A 17010-nucleotide genomic window follows, 5' to 3' on the forward strand; every position below is an offset into this window, starting at 1 on the left:
TATAGGAAACCAAGCATGGAAGTGGGAGACAAGTCTCAGATTCACTCCAACTTGGTCTCTGAGTTCTGGGTTTTTAAGGGGAAGAACAAAGGAGCTGAGATTAATCATCTTAATTGTCTGCAGTCTAGGGGTCTTGAATCCAGTGGTCTGTGGTCCCTGGGGTCTGTATCAATATAATCGGTAAAAGTCATTTTACCCTGGAAGGTAATTCAGAACAGCAGATGAACAGTGGTGTTCATCTAAAAGTTGTGCCTCAAGGAACCTGACTTTCATTACTTATTGTTGGGCTAGACCAAAAGAGAAACAAGAAAAAGAACAAAAAACCAGGCATTCGTTTTCATTATAAATTAGACACAGGACTTTATTTCAATTTCCATTGCTGCCATGCTTTAAAAGTACCCCCAGACCAAAAGCATTTTTTTGTATCACAGGGTGGAGTTTTAGTAGCAGTGCCTGCTCTTGTGGCGGAGAAGGCAATGGCAACCCACTCCAGTACTCTTGCCTGGAAAATCCCAGGGTGAGCGGAGCCTGGTGGGCTGGCGTCTGTGGGATCGCACAGAGTCGTACACGACTGAAGCGACTTTCTAGCAGCCTTAGCAGCTCTTGTGGAAGAGTGTAATTCTCTCTCTACTATTGATTCCATCTTTGTACTGGAAATACTTTTGGACCCATCCTTTAACCATATGAAGGTGGTATGATTTGAAGAACTAAAAAACTCCTTCACCAAGAGATTTTTCAGAATTGTATTAAAGTGTATTCTTAATCAAAATAGAAAACACTTGCTAGATAGCACATAGCAGGATTTCTTCCATTCATTTATTGAATGCAACATTACTTAATGCCTGCTATACTTTAAATCCCGAGGAAAGAGATGAATAAAATTTATCCTACCCTTGAAATATCTCACAGTCCAGTGGGGTGACAAACGTGTAAGCAAAAACTACAGTGTTATGTAATAAATGTCATAATAAGGGTGTGTAAAAAGGAGTGCTATGGAGGCACAAAAGAGATGATGTAAACATCCAGTAAACATTCCATAAGGACAGGAAATGTTGGTCTTCCTCACAATTGTATCCCCTACCTACCACAGGACCTAGTGGATCATAAACAGTCATATATCATGCACCTAGATACACCAACTGTTATTTTTCTGTATAGGGGTGTGTGTGTAATATATAAAAATTACATAAATTATGTATAAATACATGGTTAGATGGGGCTTCCCAGGTGGCACTAATGGTGAAGAAGCCGCCTGCCAATGCGGGAGACATAAGAGAAGCAGGTTTGATCCCTGGGTCAGGAAGATCTGGAGGAGGGCATGGCAACCCACTCCAGTGTTACTGCCTGCAGAATCCCATGGACAGAGAAGCCTGGCAGGCTACGGTTCATAGGGTCGAAAAGAGTTGGACACAACTGAAGCAGCTTGGCACACGTGCACGTGGTTATCTATATGTATTATATAGCATACATTATACATTACACATATACCCCTATAAAGAGAAATAGCTAACCAATAACAATTGGTGAATCTATGTGAGTGATATGAATGTTAATTATGCTGTTCTTATAAATTTTCTCAAGGTTTGAAATTTTTCAAAGTTGAGAGTAGAGGAGGGCTTCCCAGGTGGCTCAGTGGTAAAGAATCCACCTGCCAATGTAGGAGACACAGGTTCAATCTCTAATTGGGAAGAACCCACATGCCAAGGAGCAACTGAATCCGTGCACCACAACTATTGAGCCTGTGCTCTAGAGCCCGGGAGCAGCAACTACTGAGCCCACATGCTGTAGCCACTGAAGCCCATGTGCCTAGAACCTGTGCTCTGCAACAAGAGAAGCCACCACAATGAGACACCCTCACACTCAACTCAAAAGTAGCCCCTGCTCTCTGTAACTAGAGAAAAGCCTATGCAGCAACAAAGACCCAGTACAAGCGAAAAAAAAGAGTAGGGGAAAATAGACTATATCAAAAGACAAAAACAAGGGAGAGCCCAGGGAATAGTGACGTCAACTGAAGACAGAAGACAGAAAGGGGAGTGATGGTAAGGAGAAGGGACAGGACGACTTAGAGAAATATTTCTGATTAGTGTATATGAATACTTTTTTAATATAGTCTATTCTATAATGGAATATTCTTATTTCTTCACTTTTTTTTTTATTATGTTGTGGTACAGGCTTTTTTTTTTAATTGACCCTAAATTCTTTTCAAAGCAAAGTAAGTAAAATGGAAGTGTATTTTTCAATTTAAAAAAATAAGAAAAATGCTTTGAATCATCATGAAAGAATGAGTTTCTATCTAGTGTTAGCAGTTGGAATCCCACCTAATCTATCAAAAAGAATTTGTAAGTCTCATTACCCTTTTGGAAAAGGGACAGTACATGTCTCATCTAGATTGCTATATACTCTGTTAATTGAACAGTTATCCTCTACAGAGTATCTAAAGCTTTTAATAAAGCAATGATAGTAAAAGAAACCTTAGCTTGCTCAATCCTCTGTCCTAATTGAGGTGAGAATTCATTATCTTTTAATTTTGGAAAAGCTATGATGATTTTTTTATACAGTTAATCTAGAAAATATCTCAGACTGGATCTCTCTATCCTGACAGATAAGACATAGTCTTTTAATTCTCTACTTGTGTCAATTACTATATTTAATTAGAAGGCTATTAGATAGTAATAATGACCCAGGGCCCAGGACACACACATACAGAAGAGATAAGGGAAAATATTATTTCACTCCTAGATTTTTTTTTCATCAAAAAATAATTTCCCAAATGATATACATTGGAATATGTAGAATTCTTTAGAGATCTGAATGCATAGGCACTGGAACAACCACCAGGAAATGGCTAGAAAGAGATGACCCACTCTCAGAAGGGTGCTGTTTTTCCAGCTAATAGTATATGCCAAAGGTTAACTGTCCAATACCACTTCAAGGCTTATTAGAAAGAAACACACAAACAAGAAATAGTAGTCCTCTGAGTCCTCTGTCTATAATCTTGGTTCCCATTTGCCCAAAGGCAACATTATCCACTTTTGTGATTGTTTTCTGGTGTTTACCTCCATGTTTCTAAGTAATATGTTTATAATATTGTACTGTTTCTTTTTCCCCTCAAAGTTAACCTCTGTATAAATTTAGAGAACTGCTAATTTCTACTTTCTTCTGTCTTCCCAATATACCTGTGTCATAATTTTTGGCTGTCATTTGTGTCAAGAGTGTTCTGCTTATGTGTTCCTCTAAGAGTTTTATAGTATCCTATGTCATAATTTTTAATTAAATACTCAATGTTTATCCTATAAAATATTGTGTAACAGCTGATCATTACATGTTAACTATGATTTCATTTATTTTCTTATACAACTTTTTCCTAGACATTGTTTATATATTTATTTTTTTAAGCACTTCTCAGTAACCTGGCCAAACTTTACAGAAAAATAATAAACTCCACTCAAAATATTCAAATGCACTAGGTAATTTATCTATTTCCTTTTTTTTTTCCCTGCTGAAGCCCTCTGTTACACTTGCTTATTTTACTAGGTCTTATGAGCTAAGAATGGTTTTTACAATTTGTAGTAGGTGGGAAAAAAATCAAAAGAAGAATAATACTTTGTGATATATGAAAACTCTATGAAATTCAAATTTCAATAGCCATAAATAACATTTATTGGATTACAGCCACAGTCATTGTCCATGGCTGTTTTGACGCAGAGTTGAGTGATTGTAGCAGAGATCAGATGCCTTGTAAAGCCTAAAATATTTATTATCTAGCCCTTCACAGGAAAGGTTCGCTGACCCCTGCCCTGGGCCCGCTACAAAACTGTCTTCCAAGGACTTATGGTCACCATTATCCTGGAAATTCCCATTATTATCTCACTTCTGTTCTCACACTTGACTGAAATTTTGGCCAGGTATGGGATTGTAAACATTCTCCGTCAGAATTGCAGGGTGGCTGTTATAGATGTCATTCTATTCTCAGTCCTCTGTATCTAGGCTGTGTTACCTCTGGAAGCTTTTAGAATATCCTCTTTGCTTCTGGTGTTCTAAATGATGGCATGCCTCAATGTGCATCTTTATTCAAATTATGCTGAATAATTTCAGTATAATTTCAATCTGGAAATTCAAGTTCTTCAGTTCTGGGGAATATTTTTGTATTGTTTATTTGATAAAATTCTCTCCATTTTTTTCTGTTCTCATCTAAAACTTTAATCTTCAAACTGTTCTGTTACATTTTTTAAATTTCTACTATTTTTAATTTTAAAAACTTTCTTTTCCTTTTTCAAGAATGCAAGATCTCGAATTTTTGGGGGGGCCTTGATCCTTTTTTAAATTTATTTTTAATTGATTGATGATTGCTTTACAATACTGGTTTGATATCTGTCATGTATCAACATGAATTAGCCATAGGTGTACATGTGTCCCTTCCCTCTAGGTTGTTACAGAGCCCCAGTTTCAGTTCCCTGAGTCATACAGCAAATTTCCTTTGGCTGTGTATTTTACATATGTTAGTATATATGCTTCCATACTACTCTCTCCATTCATCTCACCCTCTCCTTCCTTTCCTCCATCCTTATCCATATCGTTTTCTGAAGTTTTTTTATTTTTTTTTCAAGTTTTCTTCTACTTTCTACATTCTTTCCATTTCCCTCTCTGTTTATTTTGGTCTCTATTCTTCATATTTAAGACTCATCCTAAAATGATTGATGATGTTGGCTATTATATGTCAAAGGAAGACACAAAAAAGATAGTTGGTTGGCAGCTCAAAGTAGCGGATGTGGATATTGTCAAGCTAAAGCCAGTTTCCCTGGAGAGAATCTAGTCTCCTCCAGGAGGAGTGAGAAGTGTGGGGTTTTGAGGCCAGGAATTAAATTTGGGTGGCTTGTATTTGGGGAGCTGAGCTGAGGAAGGGAATTGAGTGTCTCACTTTTCAGTTCAGGACCATCCCCTGTCTTCTGAATAGTGACATAGACATGACCCTGCTATGCCTAGTGACCCAAATTCAGCAACTCTAACTTCTCCAGAGAATAGACCTGTCCATAAAATGAAAACCAGGACACTGCCTGGCTGCATGGACTGGAGGGAAGATGTCAAAGGCCTATCCAGTCGTTAAGATTTTCAATTAATCCAATTAAGCCGATCCAAACCTTCAAAGGGACTTGGTGCTTTCAAGTCTGAAACTTCTCCGAGTTCTGGGATTTGTCTTGCTTCCTGTTGGCTTCTCTACCATCCAGTCAAGCCTCAGCTTTCCTCTGTTCTGCCAAGTCAGTTACCACTGTTCCATTTTCCAGGATTCAGTTCACATGTATCATCTATTATAGTGTCTGTTCCTATTCTTTGTCCTATGAGTTTATGCCTTTTTTATTCCTTTACTGTCTTTTTCATGATGTTTCAGAAGGGAGTACACCTTTTCTTATAAATTTTATATAGCCAATTGATTCTCACAAAATGCTATTATTGATTTTTTTAATAGACTTCATTTGTAACCAACCTATGGTTGCAGTCTATGAACAAGCTTAGTCCTGATATGAATCTTGGTTAATATTTTCATTTACTCTGTGAAGTAAGACAAATGTGAAACACAAAGATGTATGTTGGGACTTCATTTCAGTAAGCAATTTCTGATAAATAATCATTTTCAAATACTAGAGTAATACTCCTCAATTTTTCCGCTGTTCAAGATGTAATGACTACAGACAAGATATACTCTTAAGTTTAATCTGCCCTATTAACATTTTCTATCACTTTTTTTACTCGTTTATTTATTTATTGGCCATGTTGCACAGCGTATGGGATCTTAGTTCCCTGACCTGGTGTCAAACCCATACCCTCTGCGTTGGAACACAGTCTTAAACACTGGACTGCCAGGGAAGTCCTCATCACTTTCTCAAAAGTGAACAAAAATAATAAATCAAGCCCTAATTTGTAGGGGTTTGTGTTTGTTTGTTTGTTTGTTTTTGACCCTGAAGCTTGAGGGATCTTAGTTCCCCTACCAGGTATCAAAGCCATGCTCCCTACAGTGGAAATGTGGAATCCTAACCACTGGGCTGCCAGGGGATTCCCAAATTTGTAGTGTTTTATAATAGGGATTCCCTGGTGACTCAGATGGTAAAGCATCTGCCTGTCAATGCAGGAGATGGATGTTTGATCCCTGGGTTAGGAAGATCCCTTGGAGAAGGAAATGGCAACCCACTCCAGTACTCTTGCCTAGAAAATTCCAAGGATGGAGGAGCCTGGTGGGCTACAGTCCATGGGGTTGCAAAGAGTCGGACATGACTGAGTGACTTCACTTCCCTTTTTATAATAGCCATGCTATAAATTCTCCCATCATGGCCAGTTTTTAAGTTTCCAGTGTGAAGTCCTTGAATGTGGCATTGGGAGGAAATGAGCAGTAATATATCTAAAGCATTTTCACTATATAGAGAAAATAAGTTAAAAACTTTAAGAGCATACATATTAGTAAAACCTTTAGGAATGCTGAGTTTTGTATACTTATAAATACCTTTTAAAATCTAAATTACCTAAAATCTAAATTTAATTATAAGTTTATATAATTTAAATGGTAGATTTAACAACTGGCTCACAGACTTCCTAAAAATGTAACAGTAAGTACCAATCCCAGCACATCATTAAAGCACAGGTTGAGGTAGAGAGTCAATCCACCAAGTTTAACCAGAATGTCCAGCTCCTTTTAAAGTCTGTTTTCATAACTGAGGGATTGGTGAATATAGGAAAAAGGGAAGCAGGAGGCCAGTTCTCTTTGTCAGTCTGATCCCTAACAAAAGACGTCAAGGCAAGAGAGGGAACAGCAACAGAGGAGGAGGGCTGTGAAGGAGCTGCTGAAAGACAGCGAGGGGAGGTTACTGTGGAAATCTCAGAGCCAGGGGAATCCCAGTCAGTGAACTCTGTGCCTTGGATAGAGGTTTCTTCATGAAATAGTCTTGGCCATGGATTTGATGAGGTTTAACTTCTTTTCTAGCAACCATAAGTTTTTTGTTGCTTCCTGAGGCTTTCCTAAATATCTTCATTCAGAGTATTTTTGCTTTACGTTTTTTTTTTTTAATCAATCTTAGACATCCCTTGTGTTTAACAATCCCTGTTTAGCCTTCCTTCATTACTTCAATGGAAAGGAAAAGTGATATAATAAATATGAAATCAGCTATCTTGAGGTATGTCTCCCAAGCCTTTCAATTAAGAAAAATGTTGTTAATCTGAGGCCTGGCACTTAGTTAAATAAGATGCTATCGAGAATCTTTACTCCTATAATGGTTGTTGATACACGCTCTGTCACCCACTGCCATGAAGGGTGGCCTCTATAAGTCCAATTTTCTTGGGACTAAAGCATTTCTTAGTCTTGAATACCCACGGTGGGGCTGGGGGAGGTTCTTCAGTCCTTGGAATCTGAGAGCTTAGCAAGCCTAGAGCTGCATACCAAGTGCTGGAGGGTTACAGCGTGAACAAATGTGGAATGAATGTGTATTTTAAAGACCAATTGTTCCTATTCAAATGTAGGTTTGAAGAGAAGGAGGCCCAGCCCTTGAGACCATTTTTAGTTCTGCTGCTTGAATAAGGACATCTTTGTTCCTCAGGTAGCAACAAATAAAACAAGCAAAGCCCTTCTTCACGTCAAGCCAGCTCTGACTTAATTTTCTTCCGAAAAGGATTTGAATTAAAATCTAAATCTACTAGTTAGTGTTTATTTTTTTAATTAATTTTTTGTAGTATAGTTGTTTTACAATGTTGTCTTACTGTGTGCTGTACGCCAGAGTGAATCAGCTATACATATACATATATCCTCTCTTTTTGGGGGTTTCCTTCCCATTTAGGTGACCACAGAGCCTTGAGTAGAGTTCCTTTAGAGTAACTAAAGTTCTCATTAGTTATCAGTTCTATGCATAGTAGTGTATATATGTCAATCCCAATCTCTCAATTCATCTCCCACCCCTCTTTCGCCCCTTGATATCAATATGCTGTGCTGAGAAGTCACCTAACCTGTATCCAACTCTGTATGACCCTATGGACTGCAGCCTGCCAAGCTCCTCTTTCCCTGGGATTCTCCAGGCAAGAATACTGGAGTGGGTTTTCATGCCCTCCTCCAGGGGATCTTCCGACTCAGGGATCCAATCTGCATCTCCTGACTTGCAGGCAGATTCTTTACCACTGAGCCACCAGGGATAACACTCACTGATATCAATATATGAGTGTTTAAAAGTGTTTTAAAATAAATGTTTTGAAACACCCATATCTTAGATTTGGGGTAGTTATTATTATCTTGTATATCACCTGTTCTACTACTGCATCACAGTGTATTAGGACGAACATGGTCTCTGGAAACTTACAGATTTGAACTTAATGCTTTAGTGCATTCCATTGGATAAATCATTTCATCTTTCTAAGCCTCGATTTATTCTGATCTAAATGGTAATGAAAATTCTCTTACTCAGGGAAAATACCTTGCACAACAATGAAGATTCACTGAAAAAGTGTATGTGAAGGTGCCTAAAAGTAAATAAAGTAAAAAGTTAGTTTTGTTTTTCTTTCACTACCAACCCCACCAAGTTCCATGGATGCTCAGTAAATGTTACCAGCAAAGAAATTTACTTCCTTTTTAAAAACTGACACTACCCCACTATTGCCATTTCATCTTCTCTGTTATTGTTACCAAACCAAATTCAGATCCACTTGCCCAACTCAGAGCGCAGCTCATCAACTGACCCTGCATTGTGGTGAAGGAAACTTCAGTGTTTATTGCAGGATAACAAACGAGGAGAAAGGGCAGCTAATGCTCAAAAGATCTGAACTCCTCACTGGCTTTCTGGCAAGGATTTTTTTTTTTTTTTTTTGGTCTTACTGCACATGGCATGTGGGAATTCCCTGACCAGGGAAAAAACCACACACCCTGCAGTGCAAAGTCTTTTAACTACTGAACCTCCAGGGAAACCCAGGCAAAGATTTGTAAAGGCAACATTAAAGCTGAGGGTCATAGGGTGCCTGCTCAGCTGGTGGACTTTCTTCTATTTGCTTGGTGGTAAGGTAATAAGGTGATGTTTAGGGAATCTTAATCATCAACATTTATGGTTCTAACCAGTTTGGGGTCTAAGTGCTTGTGGTTAGCATATAGTCACCATCTTTTCCCTGGTTTGGCGGGGTGCAGGGGTGTCCTTAGTTTCTGCAAGACAACACAAAGATATGCATCAGTTGTTATATATATCCCATGAAGAAGAATTAGTTTTGTGACTGTTTTATCTCTGAACTATTGTTTAAGCTCTTATTACTTTTTTTGCTTGACTGCTTTTCCTTTGATTCTGCATTCCCTCACTTCTCTGATTAGTAGCTGTTTGCTCTTTGGAACTTGAGGAACATCTGGGAGACTGAAGCCTTTTTTCTACAAACAAGACAAAGGAGACAAAAAAGGCCTTTTGCATTGGGAAGGCCCTGCAAGGTCCTGCTTGATTCCATTATGAAGAAATTTACTTGACTGAACAAAGAATAGCAAAACAAAACCAAAACAAAATTAGAGTAACATAATGCCAAAGCCAAGGTATCTTCAGAGATAGTTTAGATCTGAGTTTAACTTTTCCCCCAGTTCAGGGTGGTCTCAGGTGGCGGTGGGGTTGCCACAGCCTATGATGACCTGAAGTGGGACCTCAGTTCCCTGACCAAGGACTGAACCTGGGCCGCAGCGCTCACCCTGGCACTTGTCTGCTTTGAAGAAAGATTTCAGCAAAGAGGTAAAAAGCAGTGAGGCAAGTAACTTGCTTATTAGGAGAGAAGATACATGCAGAGAAAGCACAGGCAGGCTCAGAGAGATAGAAAGCTGCACACTTTCGAGGTGGATTAAATTGCTTATACAGGGTCAGTTCTGCCTGGTGTCGTCTGGCCAATCATCTTGCTTTGACTTTGAGTCTCTATTTAGTCTGGTGCAGGGCCCTCCCTTCATTGGAAAAGACCCTGATGCTGGGAAAGATTGAGGACAGGAGAAGGGGAGACAGAGGATGAGATGGTTGGATGGCATGACTGACTCAATGGACATGAGTTTGAGTAAACTGCAGGAGATAGTGAAGGACAGGGATCCCCTGCCTGCTGCAGTCCATGGGGTCGCAGAGTTGGATACAACTTAGCGACTGAACAGCAACATACAAGGCCCTCCCTTGTATGCATGTGCATCATTTAGCTAAAAAGGATTCCAGTGCAAGAGCCTCTGAGAAGTTACAAATGTGGACTTAGTGCTTTACTGCATTACAGAACATAATATGGTCTGGCTCCCCTTCCCCTGAGGATCTTTTCTGCACATGTATAGCTTAGGAGCCTCCTTGACCTCAAGAATGAGAAAGATGTGGTCTCTTTTATCTTTTATCTAAACAGCACTCAACTCTTCCTAGCTCCTGCCATTATCTTGAAACATCTGTCAGGACTTCCCTGGTGACCCAGTGGTTGAGAATCTGTCTTCTAATGCAAGGCACAGAGGTTCAGTCCCTGGTTGGGGAGCTAAGATCTCACATGCTGCAGGGCAACTAAGCCTGCTTGCTGCGAATAGAGACGCCCCCGTGTGCCACAACAAACACCCAGGGCAGCCAAAAAGAAAAGAAAAGTAATATCTGTCAACCAGTGGCAGAGTCCAGCGGCTCAGCCTTGGGTCCCTCTATCTCCTGCTTCAGGCGGACTTCTGGATTGCTGGCGGTGATCTGTTTGCTAACCAAGATGGTGGTTACAAGGATGTGTTCATTTTGTGATAATGCATTGACCTCTACAGTCAAAAATTGTATTTTTTTCTGTGTATTATTCTTCAATAAAAAATGTAAATATTTTCTCTACAGAAACCATGCCCAAATTCAAGCAGCGAAGAAGAAAGTTAAAAGCCAAAGCGAAAAGATTATTCAAAAGAAAAGAAGCCTCTCACCTCCAGTCTAAGCTAGTTACACCTCCTCCTCCGCCACCCTCACCAGAAAGGTAAGGCATGATGTGGAACAGACAAAATATTAAAAATCTGATAAGTTTGGGAGCAAGTCACCAGATGTGTCAACGAAAAATACAGAACGCCACTTAATTTGAATTTCAGATAACCAATGAATGATTTTTTTGTATTGTCCGTGCAACATTTGAAATACACTCAAAAAATTATTTTTTAGTACTTACTCATCCTTTATCTGAAATTAAATTTTAGCTGAGCATCCTGATTTTCATGTGGCAACCATAGTTTAAGAGTTCAAACGAGGGACTACCCCAGTGGCCCAGTGGCTAGAACTCTAGGGGCCTAGATTCAATCCCTGTTCTGGGAACTAGATCCCACATGTGGCAACTAAGAGTTCACAGGCCACAACTAAAGAACCCACAAACCACGATGAAGAGCTAAGATCCTGTGTGCTGCAGCTAAGACCTGGTGCAGCCGAATAAATAAAAATTAATTATTAAAAAAAAAAAGAGTTCAAACGAAGTAAAAAATCTCAAGGAATTGTGTTTGAAGTTTTGTTGTTGTTCTGTTGCTAAGTCCTTCACCATCTTCCAGAGTCTGCTCAAACTGATATCCACTGAGTAGGTAGGTGATGCCATCCAACCATCTCACCCTCTGTCGTCCCCTTCTCCTCCTGCCCTCAATCTTTCCCAGAATCAGGGTCTTTTCTAATGAGCTGGCTCTTTGTACAGTAACTATTTTCTACTTTCCTACTCAGTTGTATAAATCTGGTAACTAAGTGATAAAAGAGGGGTATACAGCTGGAACTTAAACCTTCGTTTTGGTAAAGTTCGGTTGTTTATTCTCTGGGACTCAGGGCTTAAATGTGTTATTAAAAGAGACTCTGATGTCTAAAAACTCTAGGGTGGTGGTTTTCACAATAACATACTTTATACACTTTGTTTTTAAAGGTCTCTTTACAGAAAAAATTTTGAAACAGACTCAAAAAATCAGTAACCATGATACCATCCTTGATTCCTCTCTTTCCTGAATGTTGCAAAAGTCCCCCAACTGGCCTTCCTATTCTGCCCTTGCCCCCTCTGCAGTGTATTTCAACACAGCATTCAAAGTGAGCCTACTAAAATCATGTCATATTGGTCTTCTACAATGAAAGTTCTTTGTATAATCCACAAGGCCTTTATGGTCTGGTTCACATTATCCATTAATCCTCTTCCCTCCTTCTTTCTACCCTAGTCATCCAGCCTCCTTGCTACTCCTCAAACACCTCAGACAGGCACCCACCCCAGGGCCTTTGCACTTACTGTTACCCTTGTCTGGAATGGTCTTTGCCCCAAAGATTTGCTTTGCTAGTTTATTCCGTTGAGGTTTGCTCTCAAAAGCCATCTTCTCAGTGAGACATTCTATGATTACCCTATTGAAATGTTCACCTCCAGGCAACATTTCACATTCCTGCTATCTTGCTTTATCTTTTTCTCCTTAGCATTGTTCACTACCTGAATTCAGTTCAGTTGCTCACTCGTGTCTCACTCTTTGTGACCCCCTGAACTGCAGCATGCCAGGCCTCCCTGTCCATCACCAACTCCCAGAGCTTGCTCAAACTCATGTACATTGAGTAAGTGATGCCATCCAACTGTCTCATCCTCTGTCATCCCCTTCTCCTCCTGCCTTCAATCTTTCCCAGCATCAGGGTCTTTTCCAATGAGTCAGTTCTTTGCATCAGGTAGCCAGAGTATGGGAGCTTCAGCTTCAGCATCAGTCCTTCCAATGAATATTCAGGACTGATTTCCTTTAGGATGCACTGGTTTGACCTTCTTGCAGTCCAAGGGACTCTCAAGAGTCTTCTCCAACACCACAGTTCAGAAGCATGAATTCTTTGGCACTCAGCTTTCTTTATACTCCAACTCTCACATCCGTACAGGACTACTGGTAAAGCCATAGTTTTGACTAGATGGACCTTTGCTGGCAAAATAATGTCTCTGCTTTTTGGCATGCTGTCTAGGTTGGTCATAACTTTTCTTCCAAGGAACAAGTGTCTTTTAATTTCACGGCTGCAGTCACCATTTGCAGTGATTTTGGAGCCCAAAAAATTAAAGTCTGTCAATGTTTCCATTGTTTCCCCATCTATTTTCATGAAGTGATGGGACAAGATGCCATGATCTTAGTTTTCTGAATGTTGAGTTTTAAGCGAACTTTTGCACTCTCCTCTTTCACTTTCATTGAGAGGCCTTTTAGTTCTTCTTTGCTTTCTGCCATAAGGGTGGTGTCATCTGTGTATCTGAGGTTATTTATATTTTAGCCGGCAATCTTGATTCCAGCTTGTGCTTCATCCAGCCTGGCATTTTTCATGATGTACTCTGCATATATGTTAAATAAGCAGGGTGACAATATACAGCCTTGACGTACTCCTTTTCCTATTTGGAACGACTCTGTTGTTCCATGTCCAGTTCTAACTGTTGCTTCCTGATCTGCATACAGATTTCTCAGGAGGCAGGTAAGGTGGTCCGGTATTTCCATCTCTTGAAAAATTTCCCACAGTTTATTGTGATCCACACAGTCAAGGGCTTTGGCATAGTCAGTAAAGCGGAAGTAGATGTTTTCCTGGAACCCTCTTGCTTTTTTGATGATCCAATGTATGTTAGCAATTTGATCTCTGGTTCCTCTGCCTTTTCTAAATTCAGCTTGAATATCCAGAAGTTTATGGCTCACGTACTGCTGAAGCCTGGCTTGGAGAATTTTGAGCATTACTTTACTAGCATGTGAGATGAGTGCAATTGTGTGGTAGTTTGAGCATTCTTTGTCATTGCCTTTCTTTGGGATTGGAGTGAAAACTGACCTTTTCCAGTCCTGTGGCCACTGCTGAGTTTTCCAAATTTGCTGGCATATTGAGTGCAGCACTTTCACAGCATCATCTTTTAGGACTTGAAATTGCTCAGCTGGGATTCCGTTGCCTCCACTACCTTTGATCATAGTGATGCTTCCTAAGGCCCACTTGACTTCACATTCCAGGATGTCTGGCCCTAGGTGAGTGATCACACCATCATGGTTATCTGGGTCACGAAGATCTTTTTTGTACAGTTCTCTTTATTCTTGTTTCCTCTTCTAATATCTTCAGCTTCTGTTAGGTCCATACCATTTCTGTCCTTTATTGAGCCCATCTTTGCATGAAATGTTCCCTTGGTATCTCTAATTTTCTTGAAGAGATCCCTAGTCTTTCCCATTCTATTGTTTTCCTCTATTTCTTTGCGTTGATCGCTGAGGAAGGCTTTCTTGTCTCTCCTTGCTATTCTTTGGAACTCTGCATTCAGATGAATATATCTTTCCTTTTCTCCTTTGCTTTTCGCTTCTCTTCTTTTCTCAGCTATTTGTAAGGCCTCCTCAGAAAACCATTTTGCCTTTTTGCATTTCTTTTTCTTGGGTATGGACTTGATCGCTGTCTCCTATACAGTGCCACGAACCTCCTTCTATAGTTCTTCAGGCACTCTGTCTGTTGGATCTAATCCCTTGAATCTATTTGTCACTTCTACTGTATAATTGTAAGGGATTTGATTTAGGTTATACCTGAATGGTCTCGTGGTTTTTCCTACTTTCTTCACTTTAAGTCTGAATTTGGGAATAAGGAGTTCATGATCTGAACCACAGCCAGCTCCTAGTCTTGTTTTTGCTGACTGTATAGAGCTTCTCCATCTTTGGCTGCAAAGAATATAATCAACCTGATTTTGATATTGGCCATCTGGTGATGTCCATGTGTAGAGTCTTCTCTTGTGATGTTGGAAGAGGGTGTTTACTATGACCAATGTGTTCTCTTGGCAAAACTCTGTTAGCCTTTGCCCTGTTTAATTTTGTACTCCAAGGCCAAATTTGCCTGTTACTCCAGGTATCTCTTGACTTCCTACTTTTGCATTCCAGTCCCCTGTAATGAAGAGGACATCTTTTGCATGTGTTTGTTCTAGAAGGTCTTGTAGATCTTCACAGAACCATTCAACTTCAGCTTCTTCAGCATTACTGGTTAGGGCATAGACTTGGATTACTGTGATAGTGAATGGTTTGCCTTGGAAACAAACAGATCACTCTGTCATTTTTAAGATTGCACCCAAGTACTACATTTCAGACTCTTTTGTTGACTATGAGGGCTACTCCATTTCTTCTAAGGGATTCTTGCCCACAGAAGTAGATATAATGGTCATCTGAGTTAAATTCACCCATTCCAGTCCATTTTATTTTCCTGATTTCCAAAATGTCGATGTTCACTCTGGCCATCTCCTGTTTGACCACTTCCAATTTACCTTGATTCATGGATCATTCATGACAAATATTTATTTAGTGTGTTATTTGATTTATTATCATTTATTTACTCAATAAATATTTGTTATACAAGTCAAACTGGGAATTCTAGAAGTAAATGAAAATTTTGGCTTTTGGTAATCTCTGGTTCCTATGCAGTATTGTTCTGGGGAAAGGAATGGCAAACCACTTCAGTATTCTTGCCTTGAGAACCCCATAAACAGTATGAAAAGGCAAAAAGACAGGACACTGAAAGATGAACTCCCCGGGTCAGTAGGTGCCCAATATGCTACTGGATATCAGTGGAGAAATAACTCCAGAAAGAATGAAGAGATAGAGCCAAAGGAAAAACAATGCCCAGTTATGGATGTTCACTACCTAACAACCCACATATATTTATTTTCTTTTAAACTTTTTTGTTTGTACTTGGATATAGCAGATTAACAGTGTTCTGATAGCTTCCAGGGAATAGTGAAGGGACACAGCCATACATATACATGTACCCATTCTCACTCACAATCCCCTCCCATCCAGGCTGCCACATCAAGTAGCTTACATATATTTTTCTTTTAGCCCTCTTTGTAAAGCCTATGAAGGCAGGATTTTTGTCTATTTTGTTCATTACTGAATCTATGACACATTTATTTAGTGTGTTATTTGATTTATTATTATTTACTCAATAAATATTTGTTCTACAAGTCAAGCTGGGAATTCTAGAAGTAAATGAAAAATTTGACTTTTAGTAATCTCTGCCTGTCAGTCATACTATAAAACTAGCTTGCTATTTAATTCAATTCAGTTCAGTCATTCAGTCGTGTCCAGCTCTTTGCGACCCCATGGACTGCTGCACGCCAGGCTTCCCTGTCCATCACCAACTCCCGGAGCTTGCTCAAACTCATGTACATTAAATTGGTGATGCCATTCAACCATCTCAGCCTCTTTCATTCCCTTCTCCTCCTGCCTTCAGTCTTTTCCATCATCAGGGTCTTTTCCAATGAGTTGGTTCTTTGCATCAGGTGGCCAAAGTATTGAAGTTTCAGCTTCAGCATCAGTCCTTCCAATGAATATTCAGGACTGGTTTCCTTTAGGATGGACTGGTTTGATCTCCCTGCAGTCCAAGGGACTCAAGAGTGTTTTTCAACACCGCAGTTGAAAAGCATCAACTCTTAGGTGCTAAGCTAAGAATTATTTAATTAGAGCCTGTTAATGCCAACTCAGGAGTTTTCCCTTTGTTTGATTTTGCCTTTCCTGCAGAGCGGTTATTCCTTCAACAGATATACCCATTAGCAGAAGCTGGCTAAGACTCTCCTGGAACTTCAGATTTCCAAGTTTTACAAATGCAATAAAGCTTTTGACAAATAGAGTATGGTCTATATACAGCTGGTGCCAGAGCTGCATGACCCAGGTATGGATTTGACATACCTTTTTTCAGCATTATGGTTTTTCTACACACTTCGTATGTGTGTTCACGTGTGTGTGCTTAGGTCAGTAGACACTCGAGCTTAGCTCACATAATATGAAGTTAGGTGTTTATGTCTGTCTTCACTTTTTTTAATAAAATTTTTATATTGAAATGTAGTTGATTTACAATGTTGTGTTAGCTTAGGTATACGGCAAAGTGATTCAATTACACACACACACATATATATTCTTTTTCACATTATTTTCCATTATAGATCATTAAAAGATATTGAATATAGTTTCCTGTGCTATACAGTAGATCCTTGTTGTTGCCTTCACTTCTATAAAACATACATTGTAGCATTTTCTTTATCATATTGTCCTTAGCATATTGCTCAACGGAGTCAGACGTCTTTATTTGTGAA

The 17010-nt window shown here is 39.5% G+C and overlaps 1 protein-coding gene across 4 annotated transcripts in view; it reads left to right on the forward strand.

The window, feature by feature from the left end:
* Window positions 1-17010, forward strand: part of PRR11 (proline rich 11) — a 29085-nt gene that overhangs the window by 1322 nt on the left and 10753 nt on the right. For all 4 annotated transcript variants that reach the window (XM_061390167.1, XM_061390168.1, XM_061390165.1 and 1 more), the window contains exons 2-3: window positions 10809-10941; window positions 16439-16589. In XM_061390167.1, coding sequence (XP_061246151.1) covers window positions 10814-10941; window positions 16439-16589 — 279 coding nt within the window. In that variant the 5' untranslated portion in view covers window positions 10809-10813. The remainder of the gene's footprint in view (window positions 1-10808; window positions 10942-16438; window positions 16590-17010) is intronic.

This window comes from Bos javanicus, chromosome 19, assembly GCF_032452875.1.
Source record: "Bos javanicus breed banteng chromosome 19, ARS-OSU_banteng_1.0, whole genome shotgun sequence".
Lineage (NCBI taxonomy): Eukaryota > Metazoa > Chordata > Mammalia > Artiodactyla > Bovidae > Bos > Bos javanicus.